The sequence below is a fragment of the Anoplopoma fimbria genome, chromosome 7 (assembly GCF_027596085.1).
Source record: "Anoplopoma fimbria isolate UVic2021 breed Golden Eagle Sablefish chromosome 7, Afim_UVic_2022, whole genome shotgun sequence".
Lineage (NCBI taxonomy): Eukaryota > Metazoa > Chordata > Actinopteri > Perciformes > Anoplopomatidae > Anoplopoma > Anoplopoma fimbria.
The window spans coordinates 2,039,678-2,064,230 of NC_072455.1; the positions used below are offsets into that span (position 1 = coordinate 2,039,678).

General features: G+C 38.2%; 1 protein-coding gene across 3 annotated transcripts; it reads left to right on the forward strand.

The window, feature by feature from the left end:
- Positions 1-3,973: 3,973 nt before the first annotated feature.
- Positions 3,974-14,831, forward strand: LOC129093438 (uncharacterized). Of its 3 annotated transcripts, none has more exons than XM_054601457.1 (7): positions 3,974-4,090; positions 6,610-6,665; positions 8,290-8,386; positions 10,293-10,348; positions 10,602-10,961; positions 11,110-11,186; positions 13,649-14,831. In XM_054601457.1, the coding sequence occupies exons 3-7, from the start codon at positions 8,376-8,378 to the stop codon at positions 13,673-13,675; spliced, it is 531 nt and encodes a 176-aa protein (XP_054457432.1). In that variant the 5' UTR covers positions 3,974-4,090; positions 6,610-6,665; positions 8,290-8,375; the 3' UTR covers positions 13,676-14,831. The 3 variants fall into 3 exon arrangements, with proteins under 3 accessions (XP_054457432.1, XP_054457433.1, XP_054457431.1); XM_054601458.1 differs by having other exon boundaries at positions 11,110-11,177; XM_054601456.1 differs by lacking the exon at positions 13,649-14,831 and having other exon boundaries at positions 11,110-11,781.
- The last annotated feature ends 9,722 nt before the right edge of the window (positions 14,832-24,553 follow it).

Sequence of the window (24,553 nt, forward strand, 5' to 3'; positions counted from 1 at the left end):
GTTCTGATTTTCTTCACTTCATTTAATTTTGTTTCTAATTTCCCTAGTTGAGTTTTGCTAAATGATCCTCCTGGAGGAAACCCATATTCTTTTATCCATATCCCAACACCCTCTATACTTCCTGCTCCATATTTGGACCTCATGGCATCCATGCATCCCCCCTCAGGAGGAGAAACCTGAGCCTTGCTTTTACCTGAACCCATAATCGACGAGTTCTGGTGTGTGTACACAACTTTTTCTTATTTATTTATTTATTTATTTTTTCTTTTCAACACTGCGTCCCAGTGAGGCCTAGGTTACTATAGCTTAACCAAGATAAAGCTAAGACAGACAATGAGTTACGCTTTCCGGCGCAGTCACCTCTCTCTCAAACACTGTGTGTGAACAACAGTCACTTTTACACCAATGTTTCTTAGGTCAAGAAACTACCACACTCAGATTCTAATTAATCTGAACGTCCATTTCTGTTTTCCAGTTCTCCTTTTAACTTATTACTCTCATCAAAAGAATAGCATTACTCTCATCAAAAATATAGCATTACTCTCATCAAAAGAATAGAATTGTTTTCAATTGTTAATGACTATTTCATAAATCAAAGATCAGAACTTCAACGTCTCACCCGGTTATCTGTTGCTTTGTGGACTCAATCAGGTTCTTTGGATCACAGTAGAGATGGCCCAGGGTCGTCGGTGGATCGGTCCTCTCTCTCTCAAAATGTCAAGGTAGAGGCAGGTTTTTCCTGGATCATCAGTCACCGTTCCTCCGTCTCCTCAGGGCGATCTGCTATGGATCCTGTTCGTGACGCCAAAACTGTGGTGGAAGTTTTCCAATACAATTTACTATACTAATACCCAATTTGTACTAGTACTATCTATGTCCCGAGATGAGTCCCAATGAGCGTTGAAATAATGATCAAATGACAAATGAAATGTCCTTGCGGTATTTTATTTCTTTGCATGAAAGAGTCAGAAGTTTACAGAGTCACCGGGAGCCTGCAAAGTACTGAACTCCCGAGTCAGGCTGCTCACCCCTGTATACATGGGAGCCGGGGTGGCCAGGCTCAGTTCTGAGTTAGCATCTCCTGACAATGAATGTGTGATGGAGGGGGTATGAAGAACAAAAGGGGTGCATGAATATCAAAGAAGAAACAAAGGAGAGGAAGAAGACCAAAAGGTGGGTATGAGTCTCAGGTGGGGAGGAAGGACCGAGAGGGAGAAGGTCAAAAGGTGGGGGTATGAATGACAAAGAGGTGAAGGGGCATAAGGAGCAGGGGGGGGGATAACACCTTCCCACAGTGTAATACCATCATACAGAGAGACAAGGTTCTCCACCTTTAGAGTAAAATCTTCACATCATAGTACATTTCATTCAAAACCTTTACACTATATACTTCCAACATACACAAATATAATTTTCCATTACATCTCTAAGGGAGATTGATTGAATTCCCAGTAGAACCAGCAGAGTTCATGTAACTAACAGTCCCAGTCCACAGCAGAGGACGATCCATCCCGGACTCTCTGGTTCTGATGGACTTCCTGTCGGTGAAGCATCTCTTCCTCCTCTTGTTGTGTTTGGTGTCTCAGGTTTGGGCCGATCACTCGCTGCTGTAAAGAGAACAAACAAGTCTGTGTCATTGATGTGAAGAGAAAACATCTCACTGACAAATAAAACTAAATGTCCACATCAGATTAAGCTAAAACATTTTTCACACATCCTGCAAAAAAAAGAAGTTTAAAGACTGAGGAAGTCTACAATAATCAGGTTATCAGGTTATACTCAGCTGCTAATAAGCTAACATTAGCATGCTAAGGCACTAAGATGGAGGAGTTGTCGATCTCCCTCTGTGTGTGTTGTAATCGGAGTTTCTCCTTGCTTTTTAGACAAATTGCTTTTAGTGCATGTTAGTGCATGTGATTGTGCCCCACTTGCTAGCTCACCATGGCGACGGCTGAGCAGGTGGCTAGCACCGTTAGCTACTTCCTGTTGCCATGTTAAGAGCCGTTGAGAGGCAACAGAAATGCTCTGGATTTCGAGGTTGCCTTGGGGTCCCATGTTCAGCCTCCAGCTCACCTCAGTGCCCTGTTTAGGGGCAGGTCCTCTACCAACACCAACCTGGCCCCTTCCCCTCCAGGCAACCTCTGAATGTGGAGACTTACAGTCGCCCTTCCAAAAACCTCAGAGGCTGGGGGGCCAGGAATAAATGTCTCCAGGCCGGCTGTCGTTTTCTTCTCCCAGCAGCATATCAGCTACTGGCAGTTCATGCTTCAGACCCCTGGGTTGTTTCCAGCCTAACCCAGGGGTACAAGCTTTATTTCCAACAGTGGGGTCAGCCTGAAAGTCTTACTGTTCCAGATGTTGAGCACCGTTACCGTACATTCTATTTCGTTCTTTGCAAATTGGAAGCTGCCTCTGCTATTGTTTCCTTGGGCTTGCTGTCACTGTGCCACCCTTCAAAGATGGCTGAACAGCCTTCCCTTGGATGCCAAGTGGCACAGGCGCAAGAGGATAAAGGTTTCACAGCAGTGCCTACTGGCTCTAACCCCGTGGAGGGAGAGGGCATACCTGTCAAGGGGTATCCTCATGGGCGCCGGTCCATTCCACCGGGAGGTTGTCACAACAGATGCCTGTTGTCGGCTCGGGTGCAGTGGTCTGCTCAGGATCACATGGAGCAAGTCAGTGTTGAGCTATGGGCCGTGCACCTAGCACTCAAACACATCTTACCATACTGATAAGAAACCATGTGCTTATCCGCTCGGACAAACCCTCGACCGTGTTTGGGGTCAAGGTGCTCTGGCTCACACGTGGCCAGGCTGTTTTTATACCTTTTCACAGTTTCCTTCTGATCTCACCAACGCTCCTCAGGGCAACAACCTCCTGGTTGACTTGGTTCTCCCTGCTGAACCGTAACCCTGATGCATGGCGCCCTGGCCCCTACTCGACAGGATGAACCTCCAAATCTATGGACTGAATCCAGCAAGTGGGCCGGATTTGGCATCCCGACCCCTTCCGCCTTCAGCTGTGGGTCTGGCCGCTGGAGGGTCCGACCCGCTGCTGAGTGGCTGCATTGAGCCAGTCAGAGGGACTATTCTGAGTGTCATCTATCAGTCTGCAGAACGAGAACAGGTGGAGTTATTTTTTCTGACTGGAAGGGCTGTGCAAACATAGCGACTAGTAATTCAGATGTGAGAGCCTTTAAACTCCACCTGTAGATGTTTACTGATCCTGAGCTTTAGAGACACAAAGGTATGAAAGAGGAGCATGATGTAACAATAACTCCAGTGTTTGTTCCCTTCATGAAGTGTGTCAGTGAGGCTGAAGGTGTGTTTAGTGTGTGTGGATCACAAAGTGAATCTGAAAGTGACTCCTCCCCCTGTCAGAATAAAATGACAGTGAGTGAATGTATGTATGTATGTATGTATGTATGTATGTATGTATGTATGTATGTATGTATGTATGTATGTATATATGTATGTATGTATGTATGTATGTATAGTATTTGTTCATAGTATTTGTCTAAGTCTAAGGGTCTAAGTATAAAATATTAGTTTCATGAACTACTTCTGGAAGAATGGGTTTTTATCCCACATCAGAGTTAGACCCAAATACACGTGATCCTTTACTTTGAAATCCAGACTGGAAGTAACAAAAAATCATAGTCATTTTATTCTGACAGGGGGAGGAGTCATCTGTTTCACAGACTCACTTTAGTCTCTTCCATTCCATTGGGCGGCTGTGGCACATGAGGTAGAGCGCTTGTCCCGTAACCACAAGGTTGGTGGTTCAAACCCCTCTACCGGCAACATGCCGAGGTGTCCTTGAGCAAGACACCTAACCCCAAGTTGCTCCCCGGGCGCTTCATTGCAGCCCACTGCTCCTCCGGGATGGGTTAAATGCAGAGAAATAATTTCCCCATTGTGGGACTAATAAAGGCTTAATTATTATTATTATTATTCAGTCACTGAGAGAACAACAGAAGATACATTCCTTGTCTCTGAACAAAGATAATGTAGTAAAGACATTCTGTTGATACAGTGAACTATTGATCTCTACAGACTCAGTGTTCAAAGGAGGACGTCATGATGATCAGGTAGGCTTCATCTTCTCTATGTTTAAAAAACCACGCAGTTTATAACCTTATTTATGTTTAATATGTTGTTCTGATTGTTTAACATGTTGTTCTGATTGTTTAACATGTTGTTCTGATTGTTTAATATGTTCTGATTGTTTAACATGTTGTTTGATTGTTTAATATGTTTGACTCGTTTTGGTTAAACTGCCTCTCCTTAAAATGAATAATGAATGCATTCATGCATGAAAAAGAAAAAAAAGAAAAAAGACTGCGGTGACTACAGAAATGATTTTTAGTCCTTAAGAGGAAGTCATTGAAATGCTCACATCCTGTTTGTTACATTTGTACATACAGTGGGGGAAATAATTATTTGATCCCTTGCCAATTTTGTAAGTTTGCCCACTGACAAAGAAATGAACGATCTATAATTGTTATGGTAGGTTTATTTTAACATTGAGAGACAGAATATAAAAAAAATAATCCAGAAAATCACATCATATAAAAGTTATAAATTGATTTGCATTTGATCGAGTGAAATAAGTATTTGATCCCCTAACAAAACATGACTCAGTACTTGGTGGAGAAACCGTTGTTGGCAAGCACAGAGGTCAGACGCTTCTTGTAGTTGGTCACCAGGTTTGTGCACATCTCAGGAGGGATTTTGGTCCACTCCTCTCTGCAGATCTTCTCCAAATCCTGAAGGTTTAGAGGCTGTCGCTTGGCAACTCTAAGCTTCAGCTCCCTCCACAGATTTTCTATGGGATTAAGGTCCGGAGACTGGCTAGGCCACTCCATGACCTTAATGTGCTTCTTCTTGAGCCACTCCTTTGTTGCCTTGGCCGTATGTTTTGGGTCATTGTCGTGCTGGAAGACCCATCCACGACCCATTTTCAGTGTCCTGGCTGAGGGAAGGAGGTTGTCGCCCAAGATTTCACGGTACATGGCCCCGTCCATCCTCCCCTGGATGTGGTGAAGTCGTCCTGTCCCCTTAGCAGAGAAACACCCCCAAAGCATAATGTTTCCACCTCCATGCTTGACGGTGGGGATGGTGTTCTTGGGGTTATAATCAGCATTTCTCTTCCTCCAAACACGGCGAGTTGAGTTGATGCCAAATAGCTCGATTTTGGTCTCATCTGACCACATTACCTTCTCCCAAGCCTTCTCTGAATCATTCAGGTGTTCATTGGCAGACTTCAGACCGGCCTGTACATGTGCCTTCTTGAGCAGGGGGATTTGAATCCATTACGGCGTAGTGTGTTACCAATGGTTTTCTTGGTGACTGTGGTCCCAGCTGTCTTGAGATCATTAACAAGTTCCTCCTGTGTAGTTCTGGGCTGATCCCTCACTTTCTCATGATCATCGATACCCCACGAGGCCAGATCTTGCGTGGAGCCCCAGACCGAGGGTGATTGATGGTCATTTTGTGTTTCTTCCATTTCCGAATAATCGCACCAACAGTTGTCTCCTTCTCACCAAGCTGCTTGCCGATGGTCTTGTAGCCCATTCCAGCCTTGTGCAGGTCTACAAGCTTTGCCCCGACGTCCTTAGACAGCTCTTTGGTCTTGCCCATGGTGGAGAAGTTGGAATCTGATTGATTGATTCTGTGGACAGGTGTCTTTTAAACAGGTAATGAATTGAGACAGATGTCTTTCATACAGGTAACAAGTTGAGATTCAGAGTACTTTCTTAAAGTGAGAGGACTAATCTAACCGGTCTGTGGGAGCCAGGATTCTTGCTGGTTAGGGGCTCAAATACTTATTTTACTCAATCAAATGCAAATCAATTTATAACTTTTATATAATGTGATTTTCTGTATTTTTTTTTGGATATTCTGTCTCTCAATGATAAAATAAACCTACCATAACAATTATAGATCGTTCATTTCTTTGTCAGTAGGCAAACTTACAAAATCGGCAAGGGATCAAATAATAATAATTATCTCTCTGGTTCACGTTTAATATCTTTTCCTTCTTGCTTTGTAAACTCAACTCATAAACTCATCTCTGGACAAAGAATGAAGGCTCTTTCTCCCTATTTGTTCTCTTATTCATGACTGAAATGAGGCACAGCAATGTGGACTTTTGGGTATTTGGAACAAGTAGAAGTTGGCGTGGCTGCGTTATTTGATGCTGTCTTTATAAAGTCTAACACATAAACGTTTACAACTTTCTGAGTATGTGAGGAGCGTATTATTCATTCATCCTCTCAGGATCTTATTTTTTGTTCAGTTTGTGTCCTATGTTTCATTTTTTGAAGTTCCCTCTTGTGTCCTGTGTTTGTTTGACTTCTATTCTCTGTGGTTTTCCCTCCTTAGTCTTATCAGCTTTGCTCCTTTAGTTCATACTCGCTGTAGTAGTTTCTTTATAATGCATTTAATACTTGACTTTGTTCTTAAGAGAGTTTGTACAAAGGCAATAAACTAGACCATGAATATGAGATATGAGTTTACAGATAACAACAATCTCAGAGATTGAAAGAAGCTCTGTGAGGTTTAACTGTCTGGTGACTGAACTCTTCTCCTCTGTCTCCTCTCTCAGGGAGAAGATGATCTGCAGCATCCTGCTGCTCATCACACTGACCTCCTGTGTCTCTGGTTAGTTCACAGCTTCACTTTGTGATCCACACACACTAAACACACCTTCAGCCTCACTGACACACTTCATGACCTCCACTTTAAAATGTCAGGGAACAAACACTGGAGTTATTGTTACATCATGCTCCTCTTTCATACCTTTGTGCATCCGATATTCCATACCAACATGCTATTTATTCTGCTAAAACAGTACGTGAGAGTCTTTAGTGCAGGGGTATTCAACTAAAATTTAAAGAGGTCCAGTTAGAGAAAATTTCATGAAGCAAAGGTCCGGAAGATCATAATGTCTAACTATTTAGTGTGATATATATTTAAGTAGCCTAGTAGTTGTATCAACATCTGCATGGAATCAATACCTGACTGTCAAATCAAATTAAAAACAATCAAAAACCTTTTGACAATATTTATTGTCACGTAACATAGAACTGAACATATATGTATGACTGCAGATATGTATAATGTTCTCTCATTAACTAAATAAAAGTAGGGCTGCATTTCAAAATAAGAGAAAATAAATAAAATGGGAAAATTGTGCATGTTCAAATAAAGTGCTTAACTTCAGAAAAATAAAATAAAGGGAGGAAAAGCTTGAATTTCCCCTTTTCTGTTTCAACCAATTTTACAGATAATAAATCTCAACACATCTTAACAATTGAACAGTTCTAGAGCATCACTTTCTCCCCCCTCTTATATTCCACTCCCACACTTCATACTGGGAAGTGTGAACAGAAATGAGTCTGTCCATTCCGGATTAAATGCTCTATTTTCACTGTCCACTTTTCTTTTTTTGGAGGGCAACATTTTGTTCCTTATGTTTGTCTCCCTTTGTTCTCTCTCTCTCTCTCTCTACAGTCTTTTCATGTGTAACTTCCTCTAACTCTCATCTGTCTGCACTGTAGAGTCACATGTTCACCGCCTGGAATGCACAGACTTGATTGGCTGAGTGGTATCACGTGGGATGGCTTAACTCGCATGCAATTGGTCTGTGCCACTAAAGCACTACCGCAAAGACGAGAAAATAAATCAGCACCTTCTGGTTTGGCTGCAGGTCCGGGTCCTATGGGCCGGCTCCTGTTAGTGACCTATGGTCTAGAGCAGTGGTTCTCAACCTTTCTTCACTGATGTACCCCCTAACCAGCGCAAAGCATTTTTGGTTGAACAAAAGATGTAACACACAGTGTCTGATTTATTACACTGTCAACACTGAAGATTGCATAGTTGCATTGAATTCAGTTCATGAACTTACATATTTTATTGAATATTTATTAAATAACTATTTTTAAAGGATTTTTGAATGGATGCTAATTTTAAATATATATTTTCTAATCTCACATACCCCCTGGAGTGCCTTCACGTATGGTGTACACATACCCCCATTTGTGAACCACTGGTCTAGAGGTTTATACATTAAATACAATAAATTCATGTATCAGTGATGTGAACGCTGAGCGAGAACAGCCTGAAATATCAAGAAGTAAACACATATTCTCACATCACACACAGAGAACATAAACCACACACAGAGGAAGTCATGTCTCTTCTGCATGAAACGTCACCACACTCTGCTGCTGCCTGAGGACCTGGCTCACAGTAACTACCCCTCTTCATCCTCTTCTCTCTACAGACTCAGAGCCTCGTGGAGTGAAGACGTTCTTTCTGGACTTATTGATACAGTGAACTATTGATCTCTACAGACTCAGTGTTCTCAGGATGATTGACAGGTAGGCTCCTTCTTCTCTACTTTTAACATTTAGTCCTCAACACAGACCAGCACTTCATACTTTATTTATAGGGAGAGGGTTAAATGGTGGAAGCGACACACAAACATTTGGTAATGTTTAATAAAAACATTAAAAGTTATAAAAACTTGTTTTAAATCAGAAGAAAATTACAACTAAACTGTAGAACAGCTTATAAATACAGTGTGTGTGTTTTAAGGAAGTAGTAACGGAAACCCAGACAGCATGTTGTGTCAGCCTCCTTTAGTGGATTGAACTAAACTGTATGTTGACCAAACTTTAACAGATGTTTTCTTGTTGAAATGTGATCGTGACGGGTTGTACTTGTGGTTTTTATGGCAGACATATATACATATATACATATATATATATATATATATATATATATATATATATATATATATATATATATATATATATCCTATATGCAAATAGCAAGTGAAACTAAGAGCAGAATTCCCCTCAACGGCCACTTTCAACCACAACTAGACAGAGAACAAGACAATGTTCTTATCACGATGAGACACACAACTTCATGTTACATGAAGTTGTGTGTCTCATCGTGATAACTACATACATAATTAATGTTGACACAATACATCCACTGCTACTATTGTTAACGATAAGAGCAGTTATGGTATAGGTAATAGTAAAACGTATGTGACTTATTCTACTATATTCATTGCTGCTGTTATTATAAATAGTCCTTTCTCTGCTTACTACTCTTGTTATTTCATTTATGTCATTGACATTGAATGTAATAAAGGTTTTCTTTAGGAGAGTTTTTCCTGTGCTGATGTGAGGGTTCCAGGACAGATCATTAAATCATTAAATAGTCTACTGTCTCAGAAGAACATACATAAAATAAACATTGATTGGTTTAGGGATATTTATATATTATATATATTTTGTTCCATTGAATTTCTATTGAGATGACCTGACCTACAGCTGTCAGCTTTAACAGCTGTAGAGACTTGTGTTTGCACACATGATAAATGTGCTAATAATAATTAAGAAACATGGTTATCAGCAGTGTTTTCTCTCTGTTGCCTGTTTCCTGTTTAAGAAACTGCATTCTATATTTATTCTGTGTCTATTCCTACTTTGTGTTATTTATTCATTATTGAATATCTGTATTTATTGATATTCTGATGGTGAAGTTATTATTTAATAACCCAGAATATGTTTATGGTGTCTTTTGAACACTGTTCATTATGTATTTGCCTAAATGTTTTGGGGAAAGTTAAAAGTATCTAACTCATATCAAACCAGACTCAGGAAGGACCAGCCTCACGTTTTCACGTAGAAAAGATGATAAATGATGTAAAAGGTGTTTCGTCTCTCCAGCTCTCTGTGATATTAATTATATCCATAATAAAAGTTATTGAGGGAAATAACTGATCATTAAATGACAAAACTTTGTAATAATAAGGAAAAATGTTTGTGGTACTTTTGTTGTTCAGACCTTCAATTAACATTAATTTAACCAGAAACCAGAAACCCTTTTAAGAAACTAAATATCAGATCATTCTGATTGGTTGCAGAGTCATCAAATAAGTGATAAACAATAAGGGGGCGTAACATTTAGTTCCATTGAGTCTCTGTTGAGGAGACCTGAATGCAGCTTCATTATTTACTTCTTCTTAAACCAGGCCAGTGTTTCCTCGTTCTCCTTCACTTTAATCATTCTAATCTACTGAAGTGGCTCCATCTGGTGGCAGAAGTTCAGCACTGGTTCCTGGCTTGGTGTCGGTCCTCTGGTCAGTCATGTGGTCACCAGAAGCACAGAAGAAGAAGTGTTGTAGTGACTAAAGACAGACTGTAGGTGGCGTCTCTTGAACTGTGATGTGATGCGTTGATGACTCTTCTCCTCTGTCTCCTCTCTCAGGGAGAAGATGATCTGCAGCATCCTGCTGCTCATCACACTGACCTCCTGTGTCTCTGGTTAGTTCACAGCTTCACTTTGTGATCCACACACACTAAACACACCTTCAGCCTCACTGACACACTTCATGACCTCCACTTTAAAATGTCAGGGAACAAACACTGGAGTTATTGTTACATCATGCTCCTCTTTCATACCTTTGTGTCTCTAAAGCTCAGGATCAGTAAACATCTACAGGTGGAGTTTAAAGGCTCTCATGGTGACGTTGTCAGTTTGTCTGCTCCTCACTTTCCCTCTCTGTCTCCTCAACAGGATCATTTGTAGTGAATGTGACACAGAGATGCTATCAGGCAGAGGAGAACCACAACATCACACTGGAATGGACGTTCTCAACCAGAACAGACGGTTCCCCTAAGTCCCTTTTTATCCTCTGTGAGATGTTAACTGATCTCAGACCCTTCTTCCTGTTTCATCTTCATCAAGGTGTCGAGGTTCCAGAGTCTCAGGATGAACGGTTTTCAGGACGAGTCCAGTTTGACAAAGACGTCCTCAGAGAAGGACGACTCAGACTCCACATGTCCAGACTCAGGACTAATGACTCGGGTCTTTACCTTTGTGATATGAAAACAGGTGTTGGTGTTGGTTCTAGGGAATGTCACCTCAATGTCACAGGTGAGTTGGTTCCTGGATAAAAAAGAACCTGAGAGGAACATTATTGTGGACTTCCTCAGTTTAATCTGATGTGGACATTTAGTTTTATTTGTCAGTGAGATGTTTTCTCTTCACATTAATGACACAGACTTGTTTGTTCTCTTTACAGCAGCGAGGACACCAAACACAACAAGAGGAGGAAGAAATCCTCCCCAGAAAAGAAGTCCATCAGAACCAGTGAGTCTGGTATGGATCGTCCTCTGCTGTGTACTGGGACTGTTAGTAGGAGGAATTCTGCTGGGTGTTTGTTGGGCTAGAATATTCAACGATTCTCTTAAGGTTGTTGTGTGTGTGAAGGGACCACAACTTAGTGTTGCGTCTGTTAGTATTGTGGACTGAAGAAATATATGAAATCTGTTTTAACTTTGCTGCCATCTGGTGGTAAAAGCTAACAAAAACTAACATCATCAAACTGAGATTATCCCACATTTATATTCTTTAACAGAAACAGAAACATGTGTTTGATCTCTTTGTATCAGCCATTGATCGTCCTAAAGATGAGGGACACTGTGGATCAGGTTTGGCTGTAGTCCTGCTGTACTGGTTCAGTGAGTGACAAAGTTGCGGCGGCTGTGGCGTAGTGGAGAGCAAGGTAGTTCTCCAATCAGAGGGTCGGTGGTTCGATACCCGGCTTCGGCAGTCGATGTGTCCTTGGGCAAGACACTTAACCCCAAGTTGCTCCTGAAGGAATGTTAGTTAGAGTCTGATGGTGGCACCTTGATGGTAGCCTGTCATCAGTGTGTGAATGGGTGAATGATATGTAATAAACTACTACTACATACTACTGCGTCTGCTAAATGACTGTAATGTAATGTAAAGTTACACCATGGATAGAGGTGGAATGGAACTAACTTGAAAATGTTGTTCGCTGTCTTAAATCAGTTCTGACATAAAGTCGACGTTTGGGACTAATCTACATCATTAAATGAAAGACTGCAGATTATGTATACAAAGTATAAATCAACTAAGAAGATATAATGGATTATTATGGCTTTAACTATCCAGCAGTATATCAAGTAGTTGAAATTAGTCCTATTTTACCAGCGGAAACATTAGTGAGTCTGCATGATGATTCCTTATACTTCTGGTACTTCAGAGTTTTTACAATTCATCGTGTGAGGGATGTGTGAACAACATTTTCATCGCAATCCATAAAATATTTGTTGAGACATTTTACCAAACAATAAATTTAAATCTGCCTCATAAAACAATGACCTTAAACACTGACCTGAACCCCACGTTCTCCAGGTTAAAGGGGTACTCTAAAATACCCGTTGTGGGCAACCTGACCCTCAGGACGTCCTGCTCGGTTGGCAGATAAGAAGTATCAGAAATTCGGTGAATGTCATTCAGAAAGCTGTTGACACACGAGGACAACCCAGAGTTAAGAACATGAAAACCAGTTCGAGTGATAAGTGTGTTGCGAATTGTGAGAATTGAAATGGTGCTTCTTTGCTCTAACGCCTCTGGCCTCAACGTGAGGGTTTGTTAATGTTGTCACCCTCACCACGTCTACGCCGCGGACAATACTGGCGTTTGCCTGAAGAACAGAAAGACGAACTGAAATTAGTGACGTTCAGAAACAGATATACAGAAGGATTAATGATGTCATGGTTGTATTCTTTAGTTATCGTAGTTATGAAAGATAGTGGACGTGTTGTCACTGGGTTTATATCCCACTACAGATGTATCATTTATAGAAGCCCTGAGAGGCAAGTATCATTTGGCATTCTGCATATGACGTGCTATGTATTGGGACACACTAAATCTTCTTTTGGCATACTAAATATTATGATCGTTGTGTATTGGAACTAGGGCTGGGTGTTGGTACTCAACACCTTTAAGATATCGACCACAATAACACGGAACGAGTAGTATCAAAACTCAAACAATACCTGCAATCTGCTCTTGACATCAGATGAAAGTTTATTGTGTGCATGATTTCCCTCTTAATCCACAGATATCACTTAAGAAAATAAATATCTGAATGATGTAGAGCCATCATGTAATTGAAGATCAGTGAAGGTGAAGAACGAAGAACAACCCGTCCTTCAGGAGGTCGTGGTGAGAAATACCTCAAGAGCCACGCAGGTCAAAGGTTAAGAGAGGTTATTTATAAAAACTGCTATAAGTCAATGTTTGGACTTTCACTTCAGCCGTTCATTTAAACAAAAACAAACGTTCTACTTTACTCCTACTCACAACATTCAGATTAAAAGTTTAATTATTTATTTCAACTTACTGTTAAATTGAGATTTAGAGGTTCCTAGGTTGGTTTAAAGTAGCTCCTTATCTGTAATGCTTATTAGAAAATGGTAGGACTATAACGCCATCAGCAGCCTGCAATGATATTATGAGGTTTATTTTGAAGGATTAATAACAAACCATTACTCTCACATTATTTCACAACAATAAAACAAAATCTTTCCATTACTACTTACATAGGAAGGAATTATTCCTCTTGAAAGTCGCAGGTTAATCCACAAGTGTAAAAAGAGGAAGTAGATGAGGAGGTAGATGAGGAGGTAGATGAGGAGGTAGATGAGGAGGTGGATGAGGAGGTAGATGAGGAGGTGGATGAGGAGGTAGATGAGGAGGTAGATGAGGAGGTGGAGAGCTGGATGGAAACGTTTTGTTCTTCTTTTCAGGATTTGCAGAAGTATCAGCTGCTGTGAGCTGTCATCAAACGCTGGAAGAGCAGACGGTTTGCACCAACAAGTCACAGAAACCTCCTCGTCATCATGCACAGTGCAGTATGTTAATGTAATAACGTGGACAGAAAACTACAAACTGTCTGGGTTATCTCTCTCAGAAGTGGAAATCATTACACATTATTTCTTTAAGTGGAGGCGTGTGCACCTTTATTTAGATTTACAAGCTGTTCCTGCAGAGCTTTACAGAGATTCAGCTATAAACTTTGAAAAGACACTCGTCTTATCATATTGAACACGATGCATGAATATGTTTCCATGAAAAAGACGTTTCTTCAGGTTTAACAAACACATACAAGTACTTAGTGTTCACGTTTTTTATTAGTGTATAATCAGATGATCGATAGATTACACTCTTGATTAATCCCAACAGAAAAAAATTGCAGTATTACAGCATTCAAATTAGACATATGAATAATGAAACCAAAAATATAAAGGACACGTGATGAGGCGAAATCATAATAATAATATAATAACTAAAAATGAGAACATTACTCTACAGTTTGGCTGTTTTAGAGATTTTTCTTCAATAATAACTATTAGAACAGATACAAAGTTTGTGTTAGGTGACACAACTTGATGTAAATTAGTTTCATAATTGAACTGTAAATCTTGATTAAAGAGGTTTAAACTGTGATTTATTCTGCTGTCGTAGAATAACCTGCTTGTTTCCAGCTTGTTTCTTTTATTATGAAACTCTTGACACTGAAACAGGAAGCTGTTCCTGCTTAAAATCTAAGCTTCCTGTTTCTTTTACCAATGATTTCTTCTCTTCTTAATAAACTGTTGCTCAGAGGATTGTTGTCAGTCTGGTTAGTAAAGCATTTGTTAGTAAAGAGGAATTTCTACAAAATAAAAGCGCCAAAGACACAATCAAGCTTCACACAAACGTTTGAAGCGGCAGGTTCATCAAATCTAATTCAAACTAATTATAAACAATGACACTTAGCTTAATCAAAGATTTAAAGATAATTTACTACGTTTTCCTGTAGTATCTGGGTTGGCCACTGGCACATCTTAGCAGGAAGTCTGACTCTACTTCATCTTATTACACTATTTTTACACATGGGAGTAAAAACAAATGATGGCTTAAACATTAACAACACACTAATATGAGGTAATAAGAACTCAGACTGTTTAACTGAGGTGGTTTAACTCATGGTACTTAACAGTTTAACTCTCAATTTAACATTTAACTCAATACTTTAACTTTAAACAGTTTAACTCATGAGGTATTTTAACTCATGAGGTACTTAACAGTTTAACTCATGAGGTATTTAAGAGTTTAACTCATGAGGTATTTAACAGTTTAACTCATGAGGTATTTTAACTCATGAGGTATTTAAGAGTTTAACTCATGAGGTATTTAACAGTTTAACTCATGAGGTATTTAAGAGTTTAACTCATGAGGTATTTCAGTGATTAAAATGACTCTATAGCTGATTCATCAGTTAATGTTTTGTGCAAAATAATAGTAACGGACTGCAAGTACTACTGTCAGGACTGTGAATGAAGCAGCATTGATATAGACCCCGATCCGTCCCCGGCCCGCTGGCTCTGGAGTCTCATTTACGGGTTGATGTCTGGCTGCTGCAAAGAGATCAAACAGACAGCAGTCACTGTTCACAGACTTCTGTTAACGCACCATTTCATGATTTTGTTGTCGCGGCTTCTACAGATGGAGCGAATTCATTAATATACTGCCAGGTAGCTTTATCTATAGTAATACATCATCATTTTGAGTTGACTAATAAAATGAATCTGCAAAGCAACTAAAGATGTCAAATACATGTATTGTGGTGTAAAAAGTACAACGTTGTGGAGCAGAAGATGGAAACAGTCAAGTACCTTAAAATTGAACATTATTACTGAAGTAAATAAGAGAGAATTATCACTTGAGTCTTTACAGCTCATTTAGATGTTGTGATATGAAACAAGTGCCAGTGCTGTCAGCTTACCTGTAACATTGAGCTCACGCTTCCCGCTGTGACTTTCTTCGCCGACAACAAAAATAGAGTAATAGGTGTCTGTGTCGTTGAGCCTCAGATCAATGAAGAGACATTCAAGCTGTCCTTTCTTGGCGAGCTCTAGATTACACCACACCCGTCCCTTGTAGAGCTCGTCCTGATACAGCTCAGCCTCAGACTTGCTGTCATAAAGGTAGATTGTCCTGCTTAGTGTCAAGGTCATGATGTCTATGTACAGGGAGGCATGGGGAACGTCGGTCTTGAGAGGAAACAGCCACGTCAGGGTGATGTTACCGTGTTCTCGTGCCTGGTAGACGTCCTGAGCTCCACTGTCTGTGGCTGCAGTGAGGCCTGCATGGGGTCAGAAGGTAAAACACACACTGAGTAAAGGAGCCACAGCAAACGGCAAAAAACTCAAACACAGAGGACCAATCCCGATCTCCACACTCACGCAGTCAGTGAGGGTTTTGGACTGTGCGTCTGTTAAATCGTTAAGAATTTGAGGACTCTCTTGCAGGCATTTTGACACCTTAATAAACACTTTCTGCAGATTTTGCCCAAGGGAATTACACACAATTCATAGCAATCTGACGTCAACCATGGGGTTACCAGTGGTTAACCAGTCACTAAACATTGTCCTCAGATAAAGGTAAAGGTTATGAGTGATTACAAAGTGTAAAAAGCTCAGTTACTCTGACGTATAGAGGGCTGCAGGGATGGCATATATTTGGAGGCAAACCCTGACGTTTTGTTCCCCCAACAAAATGCCAAGGAGATTTTTCCAACATCATTTCTGTGACAAACAAGCGTTTATGACACACGCTTTTTCATCAATATATTCTTTATGAATGAACACCACTTTTGTGATTTTTGAAACAATCATCAAAAGTAAAAAGCTTACGTTAGGATATAAAGGAACTCCACCACGGTCACATGACTTCACGTCTCCACCATTAAGCTAAAGGAGGACTAGTGTTCAAGTTATGAGGTTTAGTCACATGACTTCACGTCTACACTAAACTAAAGGAGAACTAGTGTTCAAGTTATGAGGTTTAGTCACATGACTTCACGTTGACACTAAACTAAAGGAGAACTAGTGTTCAAGTTATGAGGTTTAGTCACATGACTTCACGTCTCCACTAAACTAAAGGAGAACTAGTGTTCAAGTTATGAGGTTTAGTCACATGACTTCACGTTGACACTAAGCTAAAGGAGGACTAGTGTTCAAGTTGTGAGGTTTAGTCACATGACTTCACGTTGACACTAAACTAAAGGAGAACTAGTGTTCAAGTTATGAGGTTTAGTCACATGACTTCACGTTGACACTAAACTAAAGGAGAACTAGTGTTCTAGTGAGGAGAACATGACTTCACGTTGACACTAAACTAAAGGAGGACTAGTGTTCAAGTTGTGAGGTTTAGTCACATGACTTCACGTCTCCTCCACTAAACTAAAGGAGAACTAGTGTTCTAGTGAGGACGTTTAGTCACATGACTTCACGTTGACACTAAACTAAAGGAGAACTAGTGTTCTAGTGAGGACGTTTAGTCACATGACTTCACGTTGACACTAAACTAAAGGAGAACTAGTGTTCTAGTTATGAGGTTTAGTCACATGACTTCACGTCGACACTAAACTAAAGGAGAACTAGTGTTCTAGTGAGGACGTTTAGTCACATGACTTCACGTTGACACTAAACTAAAGGAGAACTAGTGTTCTAGTGAGGACGTTTAGTCACATGACTTCACGTTGACACTAAACTAAAGGAGGACTAGTGTTCTAGTGAGGACGTTTAGTCACATGACTTCACGTCTCCACCATTAAGCTAAAGGAGGACTAGTGTTCTAGTTATGAGGTTTAGTCACATGACTTCACGTTGACACTAAACTAAAGGAGGACTAGTGTTCTAGTGAGGACGTTTAGTCACATGACTTCACGTTGACACTAAACTAAAGGAGAACTAGTGTTCTAGTTATGAGGTTTAGTCACATGACTTCACGTCTACACTAAACTAAAGGAGGACTAGTTATGATGTCTAGTCGTCTCATTTAGACACTTTTTTCACCAGAGGGGTATTTACTGACGTCGATTATATCATAGAACTAAACATTAAAATCTCTTCAGCTTGTGCACAGATTTTATTTCAGACATCTAACACACTGACTTTCTATCCAGGTCACAGGAAATGTAAAGATGGTGACTTGGATTTTTGTTTTGTTTTTATGACTGCAGCTCTCTATAGAAACATAAAGTTATGAATTGAGGAACTCCCTCTCTCTAAAAGAAGAAAAGAAAGACTTTTTTGTTGTTTTTTATCCATGAATGCGTATTATCTAATGTATGATTGAATGGAACTAATTAATATTCACTCTGAGAAGCTGCAATAAGACATTGTAAAACAACAGCATGTAATAAGTAAGTAAGATCAGTAATGTTTAGAGGAACAGCCAGAAATGTAAGGGTGAAATGAAAACCTCCCAAATGCAGCTCAGAGGTACAGAGTGTCGTCAGAGGCCTTTTTAATACTTGTACTACTTTTGCATCGCGATATAAGTTTGTAATAGTAGCGACAGTAAACTATCCTTTACAATAAAGTGAATCACTACTCACCAACTATGAGACAGAGGAGAGAAACAGCTGGCACCAGTGAGACATCCATCTTTCACTGCAGCGGCCTGTGAAGCACAGAACATGAAGGCATTTAATAAAACATATATATCATTATAATCCAAACACCACCACCAACTGTTGCTGCACTGTTACCTCCTGTGTGTGTCCAGTCCAGTGCATTAATATCACTGGTTCACCTTGAACTCTGAAAAGCCTCCAGTCTTTGACGCAAAACAAAGTTAAAAAAGTAAAAACAAATCTCACTCCTAAACTTTGTTTGTGCAGCTTGGTGCTGGAATCAGAGCAGCTGAACTCAGAAACTTGGAGTCCATTGTAATGCTGTAATGGCTTCCTCCGCTGTCCTCACTGTCCTCATGCCGCACTCTGAAACCTGAGGCTGCTCAGCTTTCACTTTCCTTATGAGTAGAAGTCAATGAGCCCTCCTTCTCTGCTGGACGGCAGGCCAGTTCTGACACTGTGAGGACAACAAAGATCCTTTAAGTCATTATTATGAGAAACTTTATGACATAATAGTACAATTCTGAGAGAGTATGTCTTAATTTTGAGATGCAAAGTCATAATTATGAGATATTAAATCATAATTATGAGAAAGTTTCTCATTATAATGACTTACAGGATCTTTATTTGTTCCTGATAACTGAAGGCTCTGGCTCCCGTCCTACTTTTATATGCTCTAAGAAGCACAAGTAACCCTGCATTGAGGGAGCGCAGCTCTCTAGTTGGGTAATATGGAACTATAAGTTCCTTTAGATAAGACGGTGCCTGGCCAGTTAGAGCTTTGTAGGTGAGGAGAAGAATTTTAAATTCTATTCTTGATTTAACAGGGAGCCAGTGCAGAGAAGCTAATACCGGAGTAATATGATCTCTTTTCTTAGTTTTTGTTAGAACACGTGCTGCAGCATTCTGGATCAACTGTAAAGATCTGAGAGACCTATTAGAGCAGCCTGATAATAAGGAGTTACATAATCTAGTCTAGAGGTAACAAATGCATGAACTAGTTTTTCTGCATCGCTTTGAGACAGGATTTGCCTGATTTTCAAAATGTTACGTAAATGAAAAAAGGCTGTCCTTGAAATATGTTTTATATAAGAGTTAAAAGACAGATCCTGATCAAAGATAACTCCGAGGTTCTTAAAGGTAGTGCTGGATGCTAGAGCAATGCCATCTAGAGAAACTATATCATATGATAATTGATTTCGAAGGTGATCTGGGCCTAGTAGAATAAATTCAGTTTTGTAGGAGTTTAACATCAAAAAGTTGCAGGTCATCCAGGTTTTTATGTCCTTAAGACATGCTTGAAGTTTAAAGAACTGGTTAGTTTCGTCTGGCTTAATCGATAGATATAACTATCGAAGTTAGTAAAAAGAATGTATTCTTGAATATTATAAAATTCTGTAAATATATTGAGAAAAAAACATGTTTTCTCATCATAGAAATACAGGTGAAGTACAAGATTTTGTAACAGCTTGTTAGCGACCAGAGGCTCCAGAAGGAATGCTGAGTCGTTCGGCTAGCTAGTTAGCTTGCTTACAGTTAAGCTAATGATGAACTTGATCTTTTATAAAGAAGAATGAATAGCACATTTTAAGGACATTTTACGTAATCATGACGCATTTTAGACTTTGCACATTTCATTTCAATCTGAATCTGTTTATTGCCAAGTACGTTACACAAACAAGGAATTTGACTTTGTGATTAATTGGTGCATACAGTAAATAACAAACAGAGCAATACTAAAGACATCATTTAAAAATAGAAATATGATTTTTTTTAAACACACTTGCAAAGGGAAGGATGTAATCTAATACCTCACCACTAGATGTCATTACATCCCACACAAGTAAAAGTACTTACACCACACTGTGAAAATACTCCACGAGAAGTAAAAGTCATGCATTCAAGACTTTTTACTTTAGGAAAATACTTTTCAAAGTATCAAATGAAAAGTTATCTTTAAAATCCATGAACAGTCGGAGATGGGAATGATGTTTTCAGCGTCAGCTCTGTGAACAGCTTCTTCAGTCTCGTCTAAAGAGTCATAATCAACATGTTTACTTCCAAAACATGTTGTACGTTTTTAATCGTACGCTTAATGAACATAGTAAAACATAAAAAGACACTTCTGCACTTTTATGCACTTGATGCTGAAGCTGTGAAGTCGCTGTGAAAGCTCACATTCCTTTAACTTTGGTTACACCTGAACGCATCATTTGCTTTTATTTGGAGTTCACTCAACTTCTCCAACCAGAGTCTGCTGCTTGTATGATGAAATATAATGAAGAGAAATATGACAGTTTAATATTGTATTTGTATGTTAAGCAATTATTTGCCCCAAAATAATTGCTTAACATTTTATTTTTATTTTATCCTTTATTAGTTTCAATCTTTTATTGATGAGATGTAATAGCAATGATTGGCCAGCAGGTGTCCCCACTTTGACTGTTTTTAAATGCTTTAAATCAGTTGTGATTCAATTATGACGCATTCATGGATCTGAACTTTGTAGAACTCAAACATGTTGTTGCTTCATTCTGATGTTTATGAGAGAACTGGGAATATATTACACCCTTCTTATGTGGGTCTGAAAGGATAAAGCTGTAACATTACCTTCTCTTCAGTTTAATTCATTTTTAATATTTCTAATAAGACTTATGTTATAGGTTCTAAAAGTATTTGGTCATAAAACAAAAGTATTGGACGAAATGTAATTCTGACCTGATGACAAGAGGATCATTTAAATGATCACAATTCATCCAGACATATTTAATCAGAACTAAACATTTCACAACAGATGTCGAGACATTCAGGTTAAAAAAACAAAAATGATGAATCATTTTGATGGAGGTATAAAAATACAATATTTATAACTGAATGCCAAAGGAGGAAGCTGGTTTTATAATTATGATATTTACCTATTTATTTATTTTATTTATTTTATTTATTTTATTTATTTTATTTATTTTATTTATTTTATTTATTTCATATTTATTTTATATTCATTTTATATTTGTTTGGGCCTCATTGTTGAGCTCTCTGTTGTTTTATTGCCTCACTTTCTCTGCTTTGTCTGGCAAAGCACTTTTTAAACAGGAATTCCTGTGTGACGTAGAGGAAAGCGATCAGGAAGTAGCTGTTTTATTGCTCACATAAATACTTTAAAAATAGGACTCAAGGACATTTATGATGTCAGGTTAAATATTTCCACACGCGCATTAATAATTAATAATTGAAAGACAGAAACTCACACGGATATCTTGTGGTGATTTAAAGCTGCACCTTTAACAATGTTTATTTAAACAACATAAACAAATGACAGAAACAAGGTACCTAACATTTATTTCAGATCATTTTCATGACTTTTTTTATAAGTAAGTAGGAAGAAACTGCTGTTTCTTTTGGACAAATCAGACTTTATTCCTTCGTTGATGCTTTGAAAAATCAACTTTAATAAACTCAGTTTCCTATAAAGCCACAATGCAACATTTCTCCTGTTAAATCCATTCATTAATACAACAGATTTCCACACCAGTGCTGTTGTTTTCCTGTTTCCAGGTTTAACTGTTGAGTAGAAGGTCGGAGCGACGACGGACACATCTGTGGAGGAAGAACATGGATCAGGTGGACAGAATAATAGAAACAGTATATGACCGTTTAATCAAGGTCATGAATGTCACATTATTGCTAAAAGGAAACAAAGAACAAAGCAGGTTTTTTCCCTTATAGCTGTGATAGTTTGCTTTTAAAGAGGAAAATAACAGATGTTTCCACTACTTTGATGCTTTAAATGCTAATAAAACCAAATATGTGCATTAAAACTATGATTATCTGTCCTCTCTTTGATTATGAAATGTAGGATTAAATATCAGAGGAGGCAAATCTTACCTTTGAATTAAATGTAGTCACACAAAGGACAAAATACTTCAGTAAAAGTACAATTATAGAAGGTAAAAGTATTTATTATGCCAAATCTGTTTGTTGTTTTGGGCTGAAGTGGAACTAATTTGATTACTTTATCATTTTTAACAAGTAAAACCAGTTACAAAGACGTTGATATATTTCTTTAATCTATTAGGTGTTAAACACAGGACATAAACGTAAATAATAAAGTTTATTGTGTCAATGCTCTGAAGAACTAACAATAAGAGAAGCTGCATGAGACCAAAAGAGATGCAAAGACTACAATAAGACACATAATGACTACAAAGAGATGTAAATGGAGTGTAGTAGAAGTATAAAGTAGCAGGAAATGGACATTTAAGACTATTCTATAAGAAACAATAAAATAGAGCAAAGTATATAGAGTCAGAACTAAAGGAAGAAACAAAAACAAAGGACTTAAACTAAATATAATGTCAAATATCAGTTGATGTGAATAAATGAATGCAGTGAAAAGCAGTTGGAGAATGTCAGCTGTTCTTATGTTTTGTTTTCATAATAGTTATTCTTCTGTGTGTTCTTTTGTTTCCATGTCGTCACTCGGTCAATCTAATAATAGTCAGTGAGGAGTTTCTGAAATGAAACAAACTGTTTTGTTTACAATGTAACCAAGGGGAAGGCTTCTTGTGGACCAATAGGAGGGTAGAACACTGTGAGGGGGCGGGACTTCCGTTTACAGGCAGACTTCAACAAACACAGGAACCAGAGAGGCTTCACAGAGTCACACTGTTTAAGGATGGAAGCTCTGAAGTCTGGTAGTGTAAAGTATTATAATATTCAAGGTTTTATAATGAATTATTAATTCATGTGAGTGTTTGTTTACCTGTGATCCTGTTTGGCTCCTGTGTGATGATCACATCTGTGTAAGACACATCACGCTCTTTACCTGCAGAGAAACATTTTTATTATTTGTTGTAAATAAAAGATATGAAAATAAAACAGGGACTATAAATCACAAACATTGAAATAGTGGAAATATGTCTCTGATTTCAGTATATTTGTGTCAATCATCTATGTAACGGCATGATGATATTTTACATTTTGTCCTTTTTTTCTTTATGAAAACTTGTTATTATCTGATCATCAATTGTCAAATTGTAAAATGTCTTAATTTCTTTCGTTACAATATTACTATTATTAAATATATATTAGACAGGATGTAACTATTTCTGTGACTCCTTATTTTGAGTCTGCTGGAAGCTTTACAACTTGATCTGATCCTTTTGAAAACGCCCCGTTACTACAGCCAGCTATTAAACAATCAGAACAACATGTTAAACAATCAGAACAACATATTAAACAATCAGAACAACATATTAAACAATCAGAACAACATGTTAAACAATCAGAACAACATATTAAACAATCAGAACAACATATTAAACAATCAGAACAACATATTAAACAATCAGAACAACATATTAAACAATCAGAACAACATATTAAACAATCAGAACAACATATTAAACAATCAGAACAACATGTTAAACAATCAGAACAACATATTAAACAATCAGAACAACATATTAAACAATCAGAACAACATATTAAACAATCAGAACAACATGTTAAACAATCAGAACAACATATTAAACAATCAGAACAACATATTAAACAATCAGAACAACATGTTAAACAATCAGAACAACATATTAAACAATCAATCAGAACAACATATTAAACAATCAGAACAACATATTAAACAATCAGAACAACATATTAAACAATCAGAACAACATGTTAAACAATCAGAACAACATATTAAACAATCAGAACAACATATTAAACAATCAGAACAACATGTTAAACAATCAGAACAACATATTAAACAATCAGAACAACATATTAAACAATCAGAACAACATATTAAACAATCAGAACAACATATTAAACAATCAGAACAACATATTAAACAATCAGAACAACATATTAAACAATCAGAACAACATATTAAACAAACAAAACAACATATTAAACAATCAGAACAACATGTTAAACTATCAGAACAACATATTAAACAATCAGAACAACATATTAAACATAAACAACATAAAACATAAATAAGGTTATAAACTGCGTGGTTTTTTAAACATAGAGAAGATGAAGCCTACCTGATCATCATGACGTCCTCCTTTGAACACTGAGTCTGTAGAGATCAATAGTTCACTGTATCAACAGAATGTCTTTACTACATTATCTTTGTTCAGAGACAAGGAATGTATCTTCTGCTGTTCTCTCAGTGACTGAATGGAAGAGATGAAAGTGAGTCTGTGAAACAGAACTCCTCCCCATGTCAGAATAAAATGAC

Bases quoted from the DNA above. Each gene is read 5' to 3' on its own strand.
- LOC129093438 (XM_054601456.1), top strand. The intron at 10,349-10,601 runs GTTAGTTCACAG...TCTCCTCAACAG, and splicing joins ACTGACCTCCTGTGTCTCTG to GATCATTTGTAGTGAATGTG. The intron at 10,962-11,109 runs GTGAGTTGGTTC...TTCTCTTTACAG, and splicing joins ATGTCACCTCAATGTCACAG to CAGCGAGGACACCAAACACA.